We start from the raw sequence: 14,794 nt of genomic DNA, 5'->3' as shown, positions 1-14,794 counted from the left end.
CCCAGCTCACTACCCGCCACTAGGCGGAGCTCCGCACCTCGCTCGCCATCCTCGACGCGATGACACCCGCGGAGGCTCTTCCCATCTCTCCCCCATCTCTCCCCCATCTCTCCCCCATCTCTCCCCCATATGGACACGCGCGATGACTCCCGCAGAGGTCTGGCCCGCAGAGGCCGTCCACCAGACGTCTGCGCGCAGAGACACCGAGAGAGAGGAGAGAGAGAGAGCGAGAGAGAGAGAGAGAGAGAGAGAGAGAGAGAGAGAGAGAGAGAGGGAGAGGGACAGGGACAGGGAGAGAGAGAGGGACAGGGAGAGAGAGAGAGAGAGGCACCGGCTGGACGACACCTCGCGCACTCTTCCCTCGAGACGCGCCTCCATCAGAGTAAGGCGACGCCCCCCCTTGTCCGCTCTACCGTGGCGAGGACTCCCCTGCCCCGCCTCTGCGCCCGACTCGCAGGCGCGCAACCCGCTCGTGCTCGTCAAGGCCTCGCGCGCCGCCAAGGAGCGCATCGTCGGGCAGGCAAGCCCCCGCCCCCTCCCCAGCCCCCTCCCCCGCCCCCTCCCCCGCACCGCACCCACACCCCGCCGTCTCTCGCACATCCCTTCACGCCCCCTCTGTTCACACCCCCCCCTGTTCACACCCCCCTGTTCACACCCCCCTGTTCATTTCTCCTCCTGTTCACACACACCCTGTTCACACCCCCCTGTTCACACCCCCCTGTTCACACCCCCCTGTTCACACACCCCTGTTCACGCGGTGCTCCTCGAGCGGCGCGGTGCTCCGGGGAGGTCGAACAAGCCGAGACCCGCCGAGCTTGTCGCTAGGTCGGCCTCTCGAGCGACGCTCCGATCAAGTCGGTCCTCATGCAGTTCGAGTGCCGAGACTAGCCGAGACTAGCCGAGATGAGCCGAGATTGCAGTCCGGGTGGCCGGCCCCGTCCCCGAGCGACTGCGCGCCCCGCGTCTCTCCACGCACTGCGCGGTGCGAATAGGTGGTCGCTCATCCAGCACGAGTTTTTGCGACGCGAGAGGCGCGGCCACCCCCCCAAGATGCCGCACCAGCACCCCCTCCTCTGGCGTCACTCTCCTTTGCTGCTACTTGACAGCCCCCTCCCCCCGCGGTAGGCTTGCGGGCCGGACGCTGCCGCGGACGCAAGAGGAGATGGAGTGGATGCTGCGGCAGCGCCCCACCTCGCGCGCCTTCCGCATGCTGCGCTCGGAGAGCATGCGCATGCAAGGGCGGATGCGCGCGTCGAAGGTGGCGCGCCCGCGCGGTTTTGCAGCTGAGCGTGGGTTGCGGTTGGTGAACTGATCTGGTGAGGTTCGAGTGTGACCACGCACCCCCGAGAGATCGATATGAGATAATCTGATATATCTGTCAATGAGAAAAGTCGAATGGTTATGTGTAGTATTGAGTAAGGAGCGTGCCCTGGCCCCTAGCCGATCAGTATTTAAATCGTACGTAGTAACAGAAACACGCCGGTCACCGCCCCATCCTACGCAGAGTGTCAGCAGTACGTAAATATAAACCAGCACGCACCTGCCCACCTCTAGCTCTACGGGAATGCTAAGCCGTAGAGAGAGGATTTAGGTTTGGGGCAGCGAGAGTGGGTTGTGGAGGGTCGTGGAGGGTTGTGGAGGTCGTGGAGTGGCGAGTCAACGCTCGGACGGCGAGCAGGGCGCCCGTGCCGCGGGCGACGCCGAGCGGCGCCCGAGGTGCGGCCGGCGCCGCCTCCTGTGCGGCGGGGTGTGCGGCGCAGCGCGCTGGCGGACGCCCTCGAGGCGGAGGATGACGAGCAGCAGGAGGAGGCCGCGCGCGGCGATGGGCGGCCGATGCTAGCGCCCCACGGGCCGGCGCTGTCGGTGCAGCTTCGGCGCGTGCGCCTCGGCTGCGCGAGTTCCTGGCGACGCAGGCCGCGGCGGGGAAGAGCGTGCCGATGCAGCGGACGGCCCTCGGTCTGCACCCAACGATGCAGTGGGGACGATCCGCTTCGGCAAGTGGCTGGCGACGACGCGAATTACCGCGCCGAGGGCGAGCCGGTGGCACGCGAAGCGACCGAGCGGGGCGACGCGCGGGACGAGGAGCCGACGGTGCGCACGGTCGCGGCGAGAACACGGTCTACGTCGCGCTGCAGCACATGAAGAACCACGTCTGGCGCGAGATCTGGCCGGTGATGCCGGACGACGCGAGGCAGTACCCTGGCGGCTGGTGACCTCCTGACCAACCAGGTGATGTCGCTGTTCGACGGCGGCGGCGGCGGGATGAAGGACGCGGCAGGAGCCGCCGGCCGGGTGGCGGGCCGCCTCAGGCGGCGCGGGAGTGCGCGTCGCACGGGCAGAGTGAGGCGGCGCAGCGGGCGGCGAGCGAGAGGGCGAGCGAGGTGGCGAGCCGGCGGACGATGGCCGAGCTTCGCGACGCGACGACGAAGCCGTGCAGCACCTCTTCCAGGTGGGAGAGTACCAGATGCAGGACACGCAGCTGATACTTACGAGCGGAAGGCAAGCGAGATCGCTCATGCTCTCCGTGCTGGCTGGCAGCAGCCTCGGGAGCTTTGGGGACGCTTGCCCAAACTGCGAATGGCGTGAAAGACCCGCATCTTCACCTTGCGCACTAACCACTAAAAATGTATTTTAGCGGAGCAGAATGTTGGACGGAGGGTTGACGGCTCGTAAGTGCTTATGGGTCCCGTAGCCGTACCATGCGGAATCGACCCTATATCAAGTGCTCAAGTGCTCAAGTGAGGTGAGTTGCGATGCCCTATCCTTAATCCTGAGCCCCGCACGTGTTTTCTTTTTGCGTGGCCGTCACTTGTGCTGCAGCTTGTGTGAGCGACACTGCTCGGCACTGCCGGCACACTGTCTGTGAGACCATGTGGGTGTCAGGTAAAACCACGCTACCGGCGCTTGGTCACATCGGCCCCGAGGTCAGATCCTCCTACTCTGTTGATGACAAGACTTGTCTACTCGCTGGAGGGCCTGGCGCACAACCCCTGTGCAACTCAGGGTCCTTCCCCGCCCGTCCGTCCCCGGTAGACGGCGTCGGTTATCAGAGGGGTCAGGTCATAGTGACGCGCTCGATGGGTTGCTGCATTGACGCAGACAGTTCAGAAAACGCTGTCGACATCAAAATTTTCCTCGCTGCGCGCCCAACCGCCATGGTGGGCACGCAGCGCGGGGCGCCTGGCGGCGCCCATTTTTTGAAATGTCTGCCACTCACCTAAGCTGATCTCAGAAACACTCGTGCGTCAGCGCATTTTATTTTTCCTTCTCCACGAGCCGGCGTGGGCCGGCGAGTGAAAATCGCAGATGCTCGCTATCGTTAACTTTTTAGTATCGAGATCACATCGAGATCACTCGAGATCACTCGAGATCCCCCACTCGAGATCACGCACAGAGGTAAATCACGGCTACTTCAGAGGTAGAGGCAAAGGGCCCACGGCTGCCCAGAGCAGAGGTAAAGGTAAGAGGTTTGCGCAGGCCCTCAGAGGTAGAGGTAACCTAGACCCCTCCTACCCGGCCCTCTCTGGGCCGAGCTAGAGCTAGAGGGGGTTGTTGTGTTTTGAGAGAGTTGAGCAAGAGTTTCGTTGTGCTTGTGGACGGGCCCAGGGGGACTGTCGTCGGAGAGTAAAAAAGAGTGAGTTCTCGGATTGTCGTTGCTGTGCGTGCGGGCGGGGAGTTGCTCCTTTTTAAACCATGATCTCCTAGTAGTGAGCACTCTGTACTCTTATTACAGTTACATAATTGTAGTTTGTACATATTTGTGGACTGTGCCCCTGCTGCCTGCAGAGTTGCGCTCGCTCATTACGCGGCACGTGGCTCGCGGCACACGTTGGAGGATGCACACACAATGGACATGAGCTCACTCCCCCCCCCCCCCCTCCCCCCCTCCCCCCTTCCCCTCATGCCGCAGCCGCCGACACAGAGGCCGAGGCGCGCGCGAGCGCCTCGAGCCAGACCTCCGTCGCGCCGCCCTCCATCGCCGTGAAGGTTGCGGCTGCCAGGCTGACCTGCTGCTCCTCCGAGAGCGACGCCTGGTTCGCGGCAGCGCCCGAGGGAGAGAAGAAGTCGACGCCGGCGAGCAGGCCCAGCACGCGCCAGCAGCACGCGTCGCTCGGCAGCACCGCGACCGACGGAGAGCGGTTCGGGATGCGTGAGACCGCGGCGGCGATCCGCGCGTTAAGCCTCCTCAGCACGTCGTCGGTGGGTGCGGCAGAGGACTCGGCCAGCGCGGACAGCATCGCGCGCCGGTCGGCGAGCGGCACGTCGGGCGTTACGGCGAGGAAGAGAAGCTTGCCGACGTTGGACGAGTACGGGAGCGTCCGCTGGGCGCATTTCCCGCCGTCAAGGCGGCTGGCGCGGCAGAGCGGGCACGGGAGGGCTCTCCGAGCCAGCTGAACAGAGCACGACTCGCACACGGCGTGCGAGCAGGCAAAGTCGCGGGGTCGCTGCAATCGCGCGCTGGTCTGCAGCGGCTCGAGGCACACGGGGCAGGATTCGTCCGGGTCGTCCGGGTCAGGACCAGTCGTCGCGGCCGGCGGCGGGCCTCCGGGCAGGAGCGATCCGGTGAGCCAAGCGAGGCTCGAACGACGCGACCCGCGCCTGGCTAGTTGGACCATTGGTTGAGTGTGCGAGTGTGCAGCCCCAAACTCGCGCCGAAAAGTCTGATGACCTCCAGCGCGTCCTATTACTTTCAGGATGATGGTCATTACAAGAAACACGCTGCTAGCCTCCCAATGGTGTCTAAGGGTCTCTGGCACTCCTGGATGCATGCACGGTCACAACGGAGTAGCAATGTTCGAAAGTGTCCGAGCGGTCCCGAGCGGTCCCGACCCCGAAAAGTCTGATGAGGTAATCGTCGTCCTATTACTTCAGAATGGAGGCAGCGCAGCGCAGGGCTCAGCTGTGAGACCAAGTCAATTTGTACCAAAGTTGGTAGACAGTGCCAAAACCACGGAATCGAAATGGCGTTAAATTCGCGCACATAGTGTCCGCACTGCCGCATGGCGCTCCACTCATTCATTCACCCGTTTTTGCCCATTTTCGGGCATCCGTCAAAAAAACTGAAGATCTGTCTATAGGATTCTCCCCAAACCTTGCTCAGCTGATCCAGCCTGGGGGGAAGGCCAGCCCTGGCCAAAGAAACCAGCACCTCATCGGGCTTCCCTGAGCGTCACAGCTCGGTGATCGCGCCGGCCGGACAGCGGACACCACTGTAACGGCCGTTCCGGGCATTTGAACGCGACCTTGGGGGCGAAGACATGGGCTCTATGGCTCAGACTGGACTCCTCTTGGTTGGTCCCTTCTGACTGATACCTACCCTAGGGCTAGGCCACACCTGGGCCTTACCCGGGGTCCTAGGGGGCGGGCAGGGTTTGCCCCCGAAACTGGCATGGGGAACCTTAACTCTCGACCCACGCACTCAATTTATGAGGTGTGAATATAATATGTAATATGGTGGTGTTTTTGCCGCCTTTCAATTCTTCTGCCTGCGTTGCGCAGGAGCGCCTACAACAACAACTGCCCTACATGGGTGGTGACGCCGCGGTGAAGGCGCCGACGCCGAATACTATCGACCGAGCGGCCCTTGTGGAGATCGTGAGGCGCGGCGGCACCCTCCACGGACAGCAGCAGGCCAAACCGTATGCCAACGGGCTTGACAACTTCAAGCGTGAAACGGACATCCGCCTCAGGGGCTTCTTCTGCGTCAAGCTCGGCCGATGTCAGATCCCTGTCGCGTGCACGTACAACTTCTTCCCATTCTTCCCGGATGAAGGGGAATTAACTTACTGCGACGATTGCTACTGCTTTCCGACGTGCCTGCCGGTCCCGATGCTCTTGCCGGTGCCCGGGTGTGGCTGCTGCGTTTTGGGCGACTTCCACGACAACATCTATTATGCGAGAAGCGGCGACGGAAAGCACGGGGAACAGTCACCAGTCCAACTTGGCGAGATGATGCTCATCGACGACGAGCGCGGCACCCTCGCATACTATCAATACGCCTGCTGCGGCGGCGGCAAGCTGCGCAAGTACCCCTGTGTCACCTGCAGCCGCGTTGCTGAGCCGCTGCCTTGCCACCCGCCGCCAGCCATGTCACCCGAAATGCTTGAAAGATATGGCGGTTCCTGTTGAAGCCTGTTGAAGGCGCACCGAGCAACTTCAGCTGCAGTCGTTCTATTGCATGTCGTGGACCTGTCAGCGGCAAGGAGTTGGAGTGTTGCCGCAGCGTAGTGCACACGGACCGCGGAGCCAAGTTGACGGTACTGGTTCGGCGGGCCGCCCTGCTGGTGGGCAGCGAAAAAGGGAAATAAAAGAAAAAGCGTTGCATGAGCTTGAGGTGCTTGGCGTGGCTTAGTGGTGGCTTAGTGGTGGCTTAGTGGTGGCTTAGTGGTGGCTCTCGCGAGGCGCGCGGGGTCCGGGGAACGCGGGAACCACCCCTCGCGTGCCTGCGGGCGACGGCGGTCAGTAGTCCGCCACGCCCTTGTAAGCCGAGTCACGTGAGTCCTCGGTCACATCACACACACACACGCTAGTCGCTACACACACCGCTCACCGCGCTCACCCACGCGCGCACTGGGCTTTGCACTTTTTCTTTTAATGGATAATGCCGTGGGGCTCCTGTGACCTGTCGTTTTTTAGACGTGGAGAGACGCGCGAGGGTGCCCCCCCTTGCCCCACCACCTTCATGTGTGTGTGTGGAGAAGTTTACGCATTAGCCATTACGGGGGAAGGACCGTGATGTGCGGATCACAGTAGCCCCGGGACGGGGGGGGGTCGGGCCTCACCCGGGGCTCACCGGGGCCCGGCCATCCCCGCCCCCTCCCTCACCTGCCCCACCCCGGGGCCTCACTCGCGATGCGCGACCCAGCCAGGGGCACCACGGGCGGGCCACGCGCACGCGGCCCCGTCCGTACGCCTACCGCGCGCCCCCGGCCCGCGCCACGCCGCGGCACCACCCGCACACCGCCGAGGCGAGGGAGAGCGGCCTGTGCGGCACCACCCCTCACACAGAACAATACTACAAATCAACTAAACGGGTGAGACCCCAGCACTCTGCTCTGCACAGACAGTCCGCACTGCTCCAAACGTAGGGTGCCCACAGGACCCAAAAGAAAATAGCTTTCCGACTCAAAAAGGGACGCACGAGGCAAATCTGATGTTGGCCAGTTCCAATAGGAGCGAGGCCTCTTCCGTTGGGGGACCGAGTGAATAGGAAACGAGGGTTTCCCATTGTGTCCCGCTCCAGCGCGAGCGTGACACTGCACTTGGCGCCGAGCGCCCGCGGCTCAGACCTTGTGCAGGCCACCCCTCGGTGAGCGCACCGGTCCGGACCGATGGCGCTCGGTGTGGAGCAAGCAAGACCCCCCCCCCCCCCCATCGGCGCGCGCTCGCCATTCCAACGGCCGCCAGGAGCACCAAGAGGACTCCTCATGGCTGCACTCAAGTGGGCTTCGACCGGCCTCGGCTGGGGGGGCGGGTTGTCCCGGCTGCGGACGCCTTCTGCAGCCCCCTGGGATGGGGACAGCACCCAAAAACTGCCCCCGGCGGCATACAGCACTGCCAGCCAGCCTCTTCCTCCTCCTCAAGGGCTGTACTATAGGCCATATTGCGCCGCCTCCTACTGGCAGCCGGGCGGGCGCGCGCCGCGGGCGCCTCGGCGCGCGCACGGCTCGCAAAGTTCGAACGAGTACTGCCGCCCGGCCGCCTCAAGGCTGCCGGGCGGCAGTACTCGCTCGCAAGGCGCGCACCGGCTGCTCTGGCTGCTGCGCCGGCGGCCGCTGCGCTGGCCGCTGCTGCGCCGGCTGGCGGGCGGTACGGCCGCCGGCGGCCGCTGCACTCCAAGGGTATACCTTTGAGAATCCCCAGCGTCCCACCCTCCTAGTCACACTCTCAATTTCTCGACTGGCCAACACGAAGTGCTGCGATATCGGGGGTGGCCCATTTCTTTTTCCTTTCTTTTTTTGGGCCCTGTGGGCACCCTACCAAACGCACAAAGTCTCTAACATCTAAAAGCGCGCCTCGGCGAGACGGATCGCATCACTTTGCCTGGGCCTGGAATCGCCGCACGCCAGCCTGGACAGAGGCTCGCGAGAGGCCCTCCTTGTCGCCGTCCTCATAGGTGACCTGCTGGTAACATCCCGTCTCCGGGTCGTAAGAGACGATATCTCCGACGAAGGTGCCATGGCCGCCAAAGGTCTTCATCATCCGCTTGCCCACCAGGTCGGTCCGCTGCACCTTGGTCCTTGCGTGGTGGGGAGCTGAGAGCTGAGGGCGGGTCGGGTGCCCGGGGGGCGGGGTGGGGGGTGGGGGGGCACCCGGGGCGCCTCACTCTGAGGAGCTCCGCCCCGCCCCTGCCCCTCACTGCCCCGGGGGTGGGGCCTCACCCGCAGCCGGCGCGTCCCGGGGTGGGGTCTCGGGGTGAGTCCCGGGTGAGGCCCGCCCCCCCCCCGTCCCGGGGCTACTAAGCACATGAGTTGACGGAAATCGGAGGACGCGACCACCTAGCCACAGACGGTCCCGCGCCTCGCCGCTATGACGGCCACACGACCGCAGCTCGTGTGCGTGCCACTGTCTTTGTCCGGAGTGAAAGGTCCAACGCGCTCGTCGGTGACGGTGTCCTCCAACCTGCGCCACGCTCGGCGAACCTCGACAGCGCCTTCGGTGGCATGCAGCTCTTTGCGCCTGAAGCCTGGAGTGAAGCTCCTCTGCTGCTCACACGCTCTGCGCAGTTGGCACAGCCTATTGTGCGGCTGCCACAGCTGTCACAGCGATGGGCTCGCCCTCACTGGCCCTCAGTCACTTGTGCTGCGGCTTGTGTGAGCGACACTGCGCGGCGACTGCCGGCACACTGTGAGACCATGGGTGTGAGGTAAAACCACGCTAGTTTTCGCTAGAACGCTACCACAGCGCTTGGTTACATCCGCCCTGAGGTCATACAGTATCCGTCTCCTCTGTTGATGGTAACACTTGTCTACTCGCTGGAGCCGAGCAGGAGGGCTTGGCGCACAAGACCCCTGTGTTCAACTCAGGGTCCTTCCCCTTTTCCTTACCTTACCTTACCTTACATGACTTGCAGGTCCACGTCCCACGTGCCCGAGTCCGTAGGTGTTAGACCTGTTCCTGTACTCCGGCGCGCGGCACGGAGCCACTGCGTGCGATCCGTGTGGACGGTCTACGATCCGGACCGTAGGTCTCTGAGCTGACAAACAATCGGCGGAGTCCGATGCACGATGGCGTCAGCGGGGGCCCTCCGGACAAACGCTCGCGGGGCCCGGGGGTGGCGTCACGGCGCGTCGGCGTCGGCGTCGGCGTCGGCGTCGTCGGGAAGGATGGGCACCGCCACCCCCATCCACGAGTCCTCCTCAGACGCGTCCACGACGCGGTAGGCGGCGCAATGCCTGCGGGCGGCGGCGATGCCGTGCGATCGGGAGGGGCGGGCTCTCCCCCAGCCCCTGCTCGGTGGCCACAAGCGTCGCCGTGGGCAGGGAGAGGCGGGCCGGGGGCGCCTGAGTGTGTCGGCCACCGCCTCCTCGCCCACGCCGAAGCGCGCGGCCAGCGCCGCAGCGCCCCACTGTGCCGGGCGGCGCGCCTGCTTTCGTGGAGGGAAGTGGAGGGCGGTGGAGGGCGGTGGGTGGGCGGTGGAGGGAAGTGGAGGGAAGTGGAGGGAAGTGGAGGGCGGTGGAGGGCGGTGGAGGGGTGGGGGAGGGCGGTGGAGGGAAGTGGAGGGAAGTGGAGGGCGGTGGATGGGTGGGGGAGGGGTGGAGGAGGGGCAAGAGGGGCTGGCGGAGCGGCGCACGTGCAGGACAAGAAGCTCGTGGAGCTGGTCTGGCCGGAGCGAGGCGCGGGGCGCCTGGCGAGGGAGGGGAGGGGAGGGAGGGGGGGAGGGGGTTGGGGGGGCAGCGGTGCCAACCCGCCCTTGCCAGGCCCCTACTCGGTCCGTCTCGACCCCAGCGCGCACCTCCTCGGCTGCGGCCGCCGCAAGCGCCTCCGCCTCGGCGCCGCTCCCCTCCCTGCCCGCGCCTCGCCCCTCGAGGTGGGGGATGCTGAGGCTGGAGAGAGCCCCCTCGATGGCGCGCCCGCGAGCCTATGAGAAAGCTCCGAGGCGGCTCCCGGAGGCGTCCGAGAGAGCGCCGCCCTCGATGGCGCGCGCGCGCCTGCTCGTCGGAAGGGCCCTGCCCAGAAGGGCGTGCGGGCGCTGCCTCCGGCGGCGCCGCCTCGGAAGAGGGCGGCACCGGCACCGCCTTGCGCCGGCGAGCCATCTCCTCTACCATGCGGTCGAACTCGTCCCCGCCGCGGTCGCAGTACTTCGTGCGCCGGTCGCAGTACTTGGTCGCGTGAGCCGACGGGGGCGCCTCGGCCGCGCCTGCGCCACCCGCCGCCGCGGCCGCCGCGGCCGCCGCGGCCTCCCCCTCCCCCTCCGCGTCCGCGTCTGGCGGCGGCTGCTGCTGCGCCTCGCCCACGAAGACGCCGACCTGCGCCGCGCGTAGAGGGACATGTCCGGGACATGTCTGCGATGTGTCATGGACGCGTCCTCGCCTAACGCCCTGCGCCGCGCGTAGAGTGTGTGTATGCAATGTCTGTACGTGTGTACTGTAAGTACTGTGTGCATGTGCAAGCCGACCTGCGCCGCGCGTAGAATGTGGCTCCCGTGCAGCGTGTAGCCGGGCCGAAAGACGGACGACACCTGCCCGGGCGTGCCGATCGCGCTCGTGGAGCAGGAGTACCGCATGGATGTGTGGCAGAGGAACGTGCGCGAGCTGATATCTCCCCACATCTCCCCATATCTCCCCACATCTCCCGCCGTGGACGAGGGGCCGGCTCAACGGCTCAAGACCACACAAGACCACACTGGACAGCGCAACGGATCTGCTCAAGCCGGAATAAGGGGATGGCCATCACCTCATGGACCGGGGAAGACATCCCCTTCGACAATGCCCCCTTGGAGCTGGTGGCGAGTGTGAATGGAGAGTGGTGGGCGAGGGGCCGGCTCAACGGCTCAATCTCTGCCGGCCGGCCCGGCGAAGCCCTCTCCTCACCGCTCGCTAGGGAGGCGGCGGCTTACACGCCTCCTCCTCAGACCCCTCCTCCTCCTCGCCAGCGCCGTCGGCTAGATCTCGGCTCCGTCTCGGCTGCATCTCGGCTGCATCTCGGCTCCGTCTCGGCTGCGTCTCGGCTGCGTCTCGGCTCCGTCTCACCGTCCCCGGCGCGGCACCGTCGGAGAGCGGCGCGGTGAACATCGCCTCGTGCAGCGACGGGTCGAACCTGGCGCCCGCGGGCGGGTCATGCCGCTCTACGCCGTGCCTGTTCACGGCTCGCCGCTGTGAAGAGGCGTTTTTGCCGCCCGTGTCGCGCCTCCCTCTCTCAACGCCTCTCCAGCGCGGCCTGCATGCTCTCGCGCGTGAGCACCGCCCCCTCGAGCAGCGCGGCCGGCACCTCGCTGCCCTCGAGCGAGCCGCAGAGCGCTTGCAGGTTGTCGCACACCTGGCGCGGCACAGGCGCGACACACAGAACAATGGTATGGCTAAAACTCGGGTGCGGGACGGACGGCAGTTGGTGGGGGAGGGACCTGGACCTTCCGGATCCGGTGTCCTTGACCGAGCCGGGACGCTAGGAGGCGTCTGGAAGAAGGCGCTGAGAGGGTCGGGAAGGTGGTTGTGGGGAGGTGGTGTCGGGAAGCGCCTCGGAAAGTGCCTCGGAAGTGTCTCGGAAGTGTCCTGCAATGTCACCGGCACGAGCGAGCGGGCGAGAGGCTCCGCGCCGAACCGCCGCATCCGCTCGAGCTCCGAGGTGTGCCGCTGCTGCGCCTGCGAGCGGCGGGAGGACGAGGGCCGTGTCGAGGCGCGCGAGTGCAAGAGCGTCTCGGGCGTCTGCCCGCCTCGGTCGCGGCGATGCGCAGGGCGGCCATCGCAGACGCGTGGCGGCGCTGCAGCAACGCGAGCGCTCCGGCGCCGAGCGCGGCCGCCGCCACGGCCGCTGCGGCGCCACCCTGCATCAGCCGCCTTTTCTCCGCCTCGAGATCCTCTTTGTCTGCCAAGAGGCCCCACACTCGGCGCTCCATGTCCTCCGAGCGGCGGCGCTCCTCCTGGATGCGCGCCGAGGCGCGGCGGCGTATCGCGGCAGCGCTTGCTGCCGCGTCCGCGTCGGCAGACGACGGAGGCGTCGGGGAGGAGGAGGCGGCACCCATTGCACTGGGAGCAGTCACACCACTCCCACTCGGTTTGGCGAGCCGGGCAGCAGCAGCAGAAGAAAAAAGAAAAATGAGTTCACCGGCTGACAAGTGACCGGAACAACCTCTCCCGCCTTGGGCCTCTGCCAGCTAGCTAGCAGGCTTGCCCACAAGCTGGCGATCAGACAGTATCTGCAAAACGGTCCGCCACATGGAAGCAAATTGGCTCGATTTGCTCTCGGAGCACGCGGCGCTTCAAGCCGTCCTCAACACGCCCGTCAAATCCCGCCACGCGCCCTCTCCAGGACTGGCGGCGTTGGCTTGGTGGGCTGCAGCGGAACGTGAGGCTTGGCCTGAGGCACGTGAGGCTTGGACTGAGGCTTGGGCTGCAGCGGAGCGTGAGGCCGAGCCGCCGGCGGAGCGTGAGGCCGAGCCGGCGCAGCCTCTAGCGTCGACCGTGGCCAAACCCAGTGCCGTCCACTCCCCCCTCTCGGCCCTGGTGGCGGCTGCACGCGAGGCCGGGGACGCTGATGCGTGGGCGAGCGGGCCGGCGAGCGGGCCGACGACCAGTGTTTGGGCCGCCGCGTCAAGCATCAAATCCGGCGTCTGGACCTTTCCACAGCGCGGCGAGTTGTTCAGGCCGCCACGGGCCGGCGTCTGGACTCGCTTGCCTGGCGGAGAGCTGGTTGAGCTGGTTGACGAGCAGCTCTGGGCGGGCGCGCACGCCGCCGGGTGGCGCATTCGGGAGAGGTGCGACCCCGCCTCCCTCGAGGCGGCGGCGTGGCTGTATGTCAGCCCGGCCGGAGAGGCGCACCGCACCGTCGCCGCGGCGGCCGAGGCCGCCCGCTCGGCTGCCGCGGCGGCGGCGGCCGCCCGCTCGGCTGCCGCTGCGGCGGCGGCGCGCCGGAGCAAATGCCGAGCCGGAGCAAACGCCGAGTCCTCACCGCCTCCGCTCGTGGTTGTGGCGGCAGCGGCAGCGGCGGTGGCCGAGGGAGACCGCTCAGCCGCGGGCGGCGAGGGCTCGGGCGGCGAGGACTCGGCGGTCGAGGTGGACGTGGTGGTGTCGAGGGCGGCGCCGGCGGAGGAGGCGGAGGCGGAGGCGGCCGCAGAGCTCGATGGAGAGGGCGCCGCCGGCTCCAGGAAGCGGCGGGTGCGCGTCCCGTCGGCCAAGGCGAGAGAGGCGCCGCGGGCAAAGGGCGCGGGCGGGCGGGCTTTGGCGGTTGCCGGCACGAGGAGTGGGCTCGCGGCTGCCGGCACGCTGCCGAGGCCGGTGGCGGTGGCGCCACCGGGATCGGAGCCGGTGCCGGCGGTCAAGCGCGGCGAGGGGGACGGCGTGGAGCCGCCGCCGCCGCTGCCGGGCCGGCGGATTCGCGTCTATTGGCCCGCTGAGGAGCGCTGGTTCAGAGGGCGCGTGGTCAGCAGCTCTGCTGCAGACGGGCAGACGGTCCGGTACGACGACGGCGAAACGCAGCGCCACTTGCTGGAGGCCGAGGACTGGGAGTGGGACTACATCGACGCACAGCCAGCGGCACAGCCGACGGCGCCGCTGGCGGCGAACCTGGCGCTGGCCGCGAGCGCTCCGGAGCCGTCCGCCTCCGACGAGGTGGCGGTGGGCTCCTCGGTCAAGGCCCGCTTCGGCGCCTCCGCGCACGGCCCGGCCGGCACGCGCTGGTTCGACGGGGTCGTCACCCGCGCCAACCGGGACGGCACGTTTGCGGTCGAGGCGAGAGACACACCGCTACGACGCACCTAGTCCCGCACCCCCCCCCTCCCTTGTCCTCTCCCACCCTCGCCTCCGCCGTCCCCTCCCCCAGTACGCGGACGGCGACAAGGAGGCGTGCGTGCAGCGCAAGTACCTCAAGCTACAGCCGTCTGCCCTCGCCTCGCCACCGCCGGCTGCAGACAGATTTGAGACGGGGGCGAAGCGCCGCCGCGGCGACACGCTCGAGGGCGGCGGCAAGCGTTCGCGGAAGAGCTCCGGGCGGGCGGCCGAGGCTCGGCGATCGGCGGAGGCTTGCGACGGCGAGGCGCCGCCCGCCAAGGCGCCGCGGGTGCAGAGGCGACCCGCCCCCCTCGCTCCTCTCGTGCACGAGAACCTTCTCGGAGCCTTCTCGTAGCCTTCTCGGAACCTGCTTGCAGGCGCGACAGCTCGCGCTTCCAGTGCCGGTATCCGGGTGCGCTCCGCCCTCTGAAAGTCCTCTCGACTCCCCCCTCGTCACTGCCGCCGCGCGCCCGTCTCCTGCCTGTCCGTCGCCGCGCAGCCCGCGCCGCCTCACCCGCCGCCGCCGCCCCCTCGCTCCGCCACCCACACCCGCCTCTCCGACCCGCCATCGCCGCACAGGTTGCGGCAAGTTTTATGCCTCGACGGATGCCGTCCGCAAGCACTGTCGGAAGAGGCACACCGAGTGGCTTGGCCAGCTTGAAATGTCAAAGCCCGAGCTCTACTGCCGGTGGTCCGGCTCCGACGAGTCGGTCGTCGGCGTCGCCGCCTGACCAGGGCAGCGGGCGCCCGCGATCGACGCGGTCCACGCAGCAGCCGCGCCGCGCCGCACGCCTCTGCCCGCTCTGCGAGGTGTGCGGCGCCGCGGCATCCGCTGCGGCGCTTCGCCCCAAGGGCTGCGTACCCTCTCG

General features: G+C 67.0%; 5 protein-coding genes across 5 annotated transcripts in view; 2 read left to right on the top strand and 3 right to left on the bottom strand.

The window, feature by feature from the left end:
- Positions 1 to 1,447, top strand: part of EMIHUDRAFT_451985 (hypothetical protein) — a 2,366-nt gene extending 919 nt beyond the window's left edge. The window contains exons 3-8 of the mRNA XM_005765926.1: positions 24 to 74; positions 458 to 520; positions 826 to 875; positions 993 to 1,031; positions 1,126 to 1,361; positions 1,387 to 1,447. Of these exons, the coding sequence (XP_005765983.1) occupies positions 24 to 74; positions 458 to 520; positions 826 to 875; positions 993 to 1,031; positions 1,126 to 1,312 (390 nt within the window). The 3' untranslated portion in view covers positions 1,313 to 1,361; positions 1,387 to 1,447. The remainder of the gene's footprint in view (positions 1 to 23; positions 75 to 457; positions 521 to 825; positions 876 to 992; positions 1,032 to 1,125; positions 1,362 to 1,386) is intronic.
- A 2,452-nt stretch (positions 1,448 to 3,899) lies between these two features.
- Positions 3,900 to 4,616, bottom strand: EMIHUDRAFT_103846 (hypothetical protein; the record flags this gene model as incomplete). The annotated part of the gene is made up of 1 exon (XM_005765925.1): positions 3,900 to 4,616. The coding sequence occupies one exon, from the start codon at positions 4,614 to 4,616 to the stop codon at positions 3,900 to 3,902; it is 717 nt and encodes a 238-aa protein (XP_005765982.1).
- Positions 4,617 to 5,762: 1,146 nt separating this feature from the next.
- EMIHUDRAFT_356989 (hypothetical protein) lies at positions 5,763 to 6,302 on the top strand. The gene has a single exon (XM_005765924.1). It carries the CDS (start codon positions 5,953 to 5,955, stop codon positions 6,127 to 6,129), a length of 177 nt encoding a protein of 58 aa, XP_005765981.1. The 5' UTR covers positions 5,763 to 5,952; the 3' UTR covers positions 6,130 to 6,302.
- Positions 6,303 to 7,001: 699 nt separating this feature from the next.
- On the bottom strand, positions 7,002 to 8,967 carry EMIHUDRAFT_437118 (hypothetical protein; the record flags this gene model as incomplete). The annotated part of the gene is made up of 4 exons (XM_005765923.1): positions 7,002 to 7,084; positions 7,986 to 8,239; positions 8,382 to 8,416; positions 8,484 to 8,967. A coding segment is annotated over one exon (178 nt), but the record flags the coding sequence as incomplete, so codon positions are not given.
- Positions 8,968 to 9,280: 313 nt separating this feature from the next.
- Positions 9,281 to 12,221, bottom strand: EMIHUDRAFT_451984 (co-chaperone GrpE, mitochondrial; the record flags this gene model as incomplete). The annotated part of the gene is made up of 8 exons (XM_005765922.1): positions 11,873 to 12,221; positions 11,724 to 11,801; positions 11,366 to 11,478; positions 11,193 to 11,298; positions 10,619 to 10,681; positions 10,152 to 10,469; positions 9,956 to 10,081; positions 9,281 to 9,568 (listed from the first exon to the last, which is right to left on the bottom strand). Exons 1-8 carry the CDS (start codon positions 12,179 to 12,181, stop codon positions 9,281 to 9,283), a joined length of 1,401 nt encoding a protein of 466 aa, XP_005765979.1. The 5' UTR covers positions 12,182 to 12,221.
- Positions 12,222 to 14,794: the final 2,573 nt, after the last annotated feature.

Source organism: Emiliania huxleyi (assembly GCF_000372725.1).
Source record: "Emiliania huxleyi CCMP1516 unplaced genomic scaffold EMIHUscaffold_53, whole genome shotgun sequence".
NCBI classification, from domain to species: Eukaryota; Haptophyta; order Isochrysidales; family Noelaerhabdaceae; genus Emiliania; species Emiliania huxleyi.
The sequence above is the reverse complement of the archived record's forward strand: the minus strand, read 5'-3'. Positions and strand labels throughout refer to the sequence as shown.

Coding starts and splice junctions, on each gene's coding strand:
- EMIHUDRAFT_356989 (XM_005765924.1), top strand. CDS start 5,953: ATGCTCATCGACGACGAGCGCGGCACCCTCGCATACTATCAATACGCC.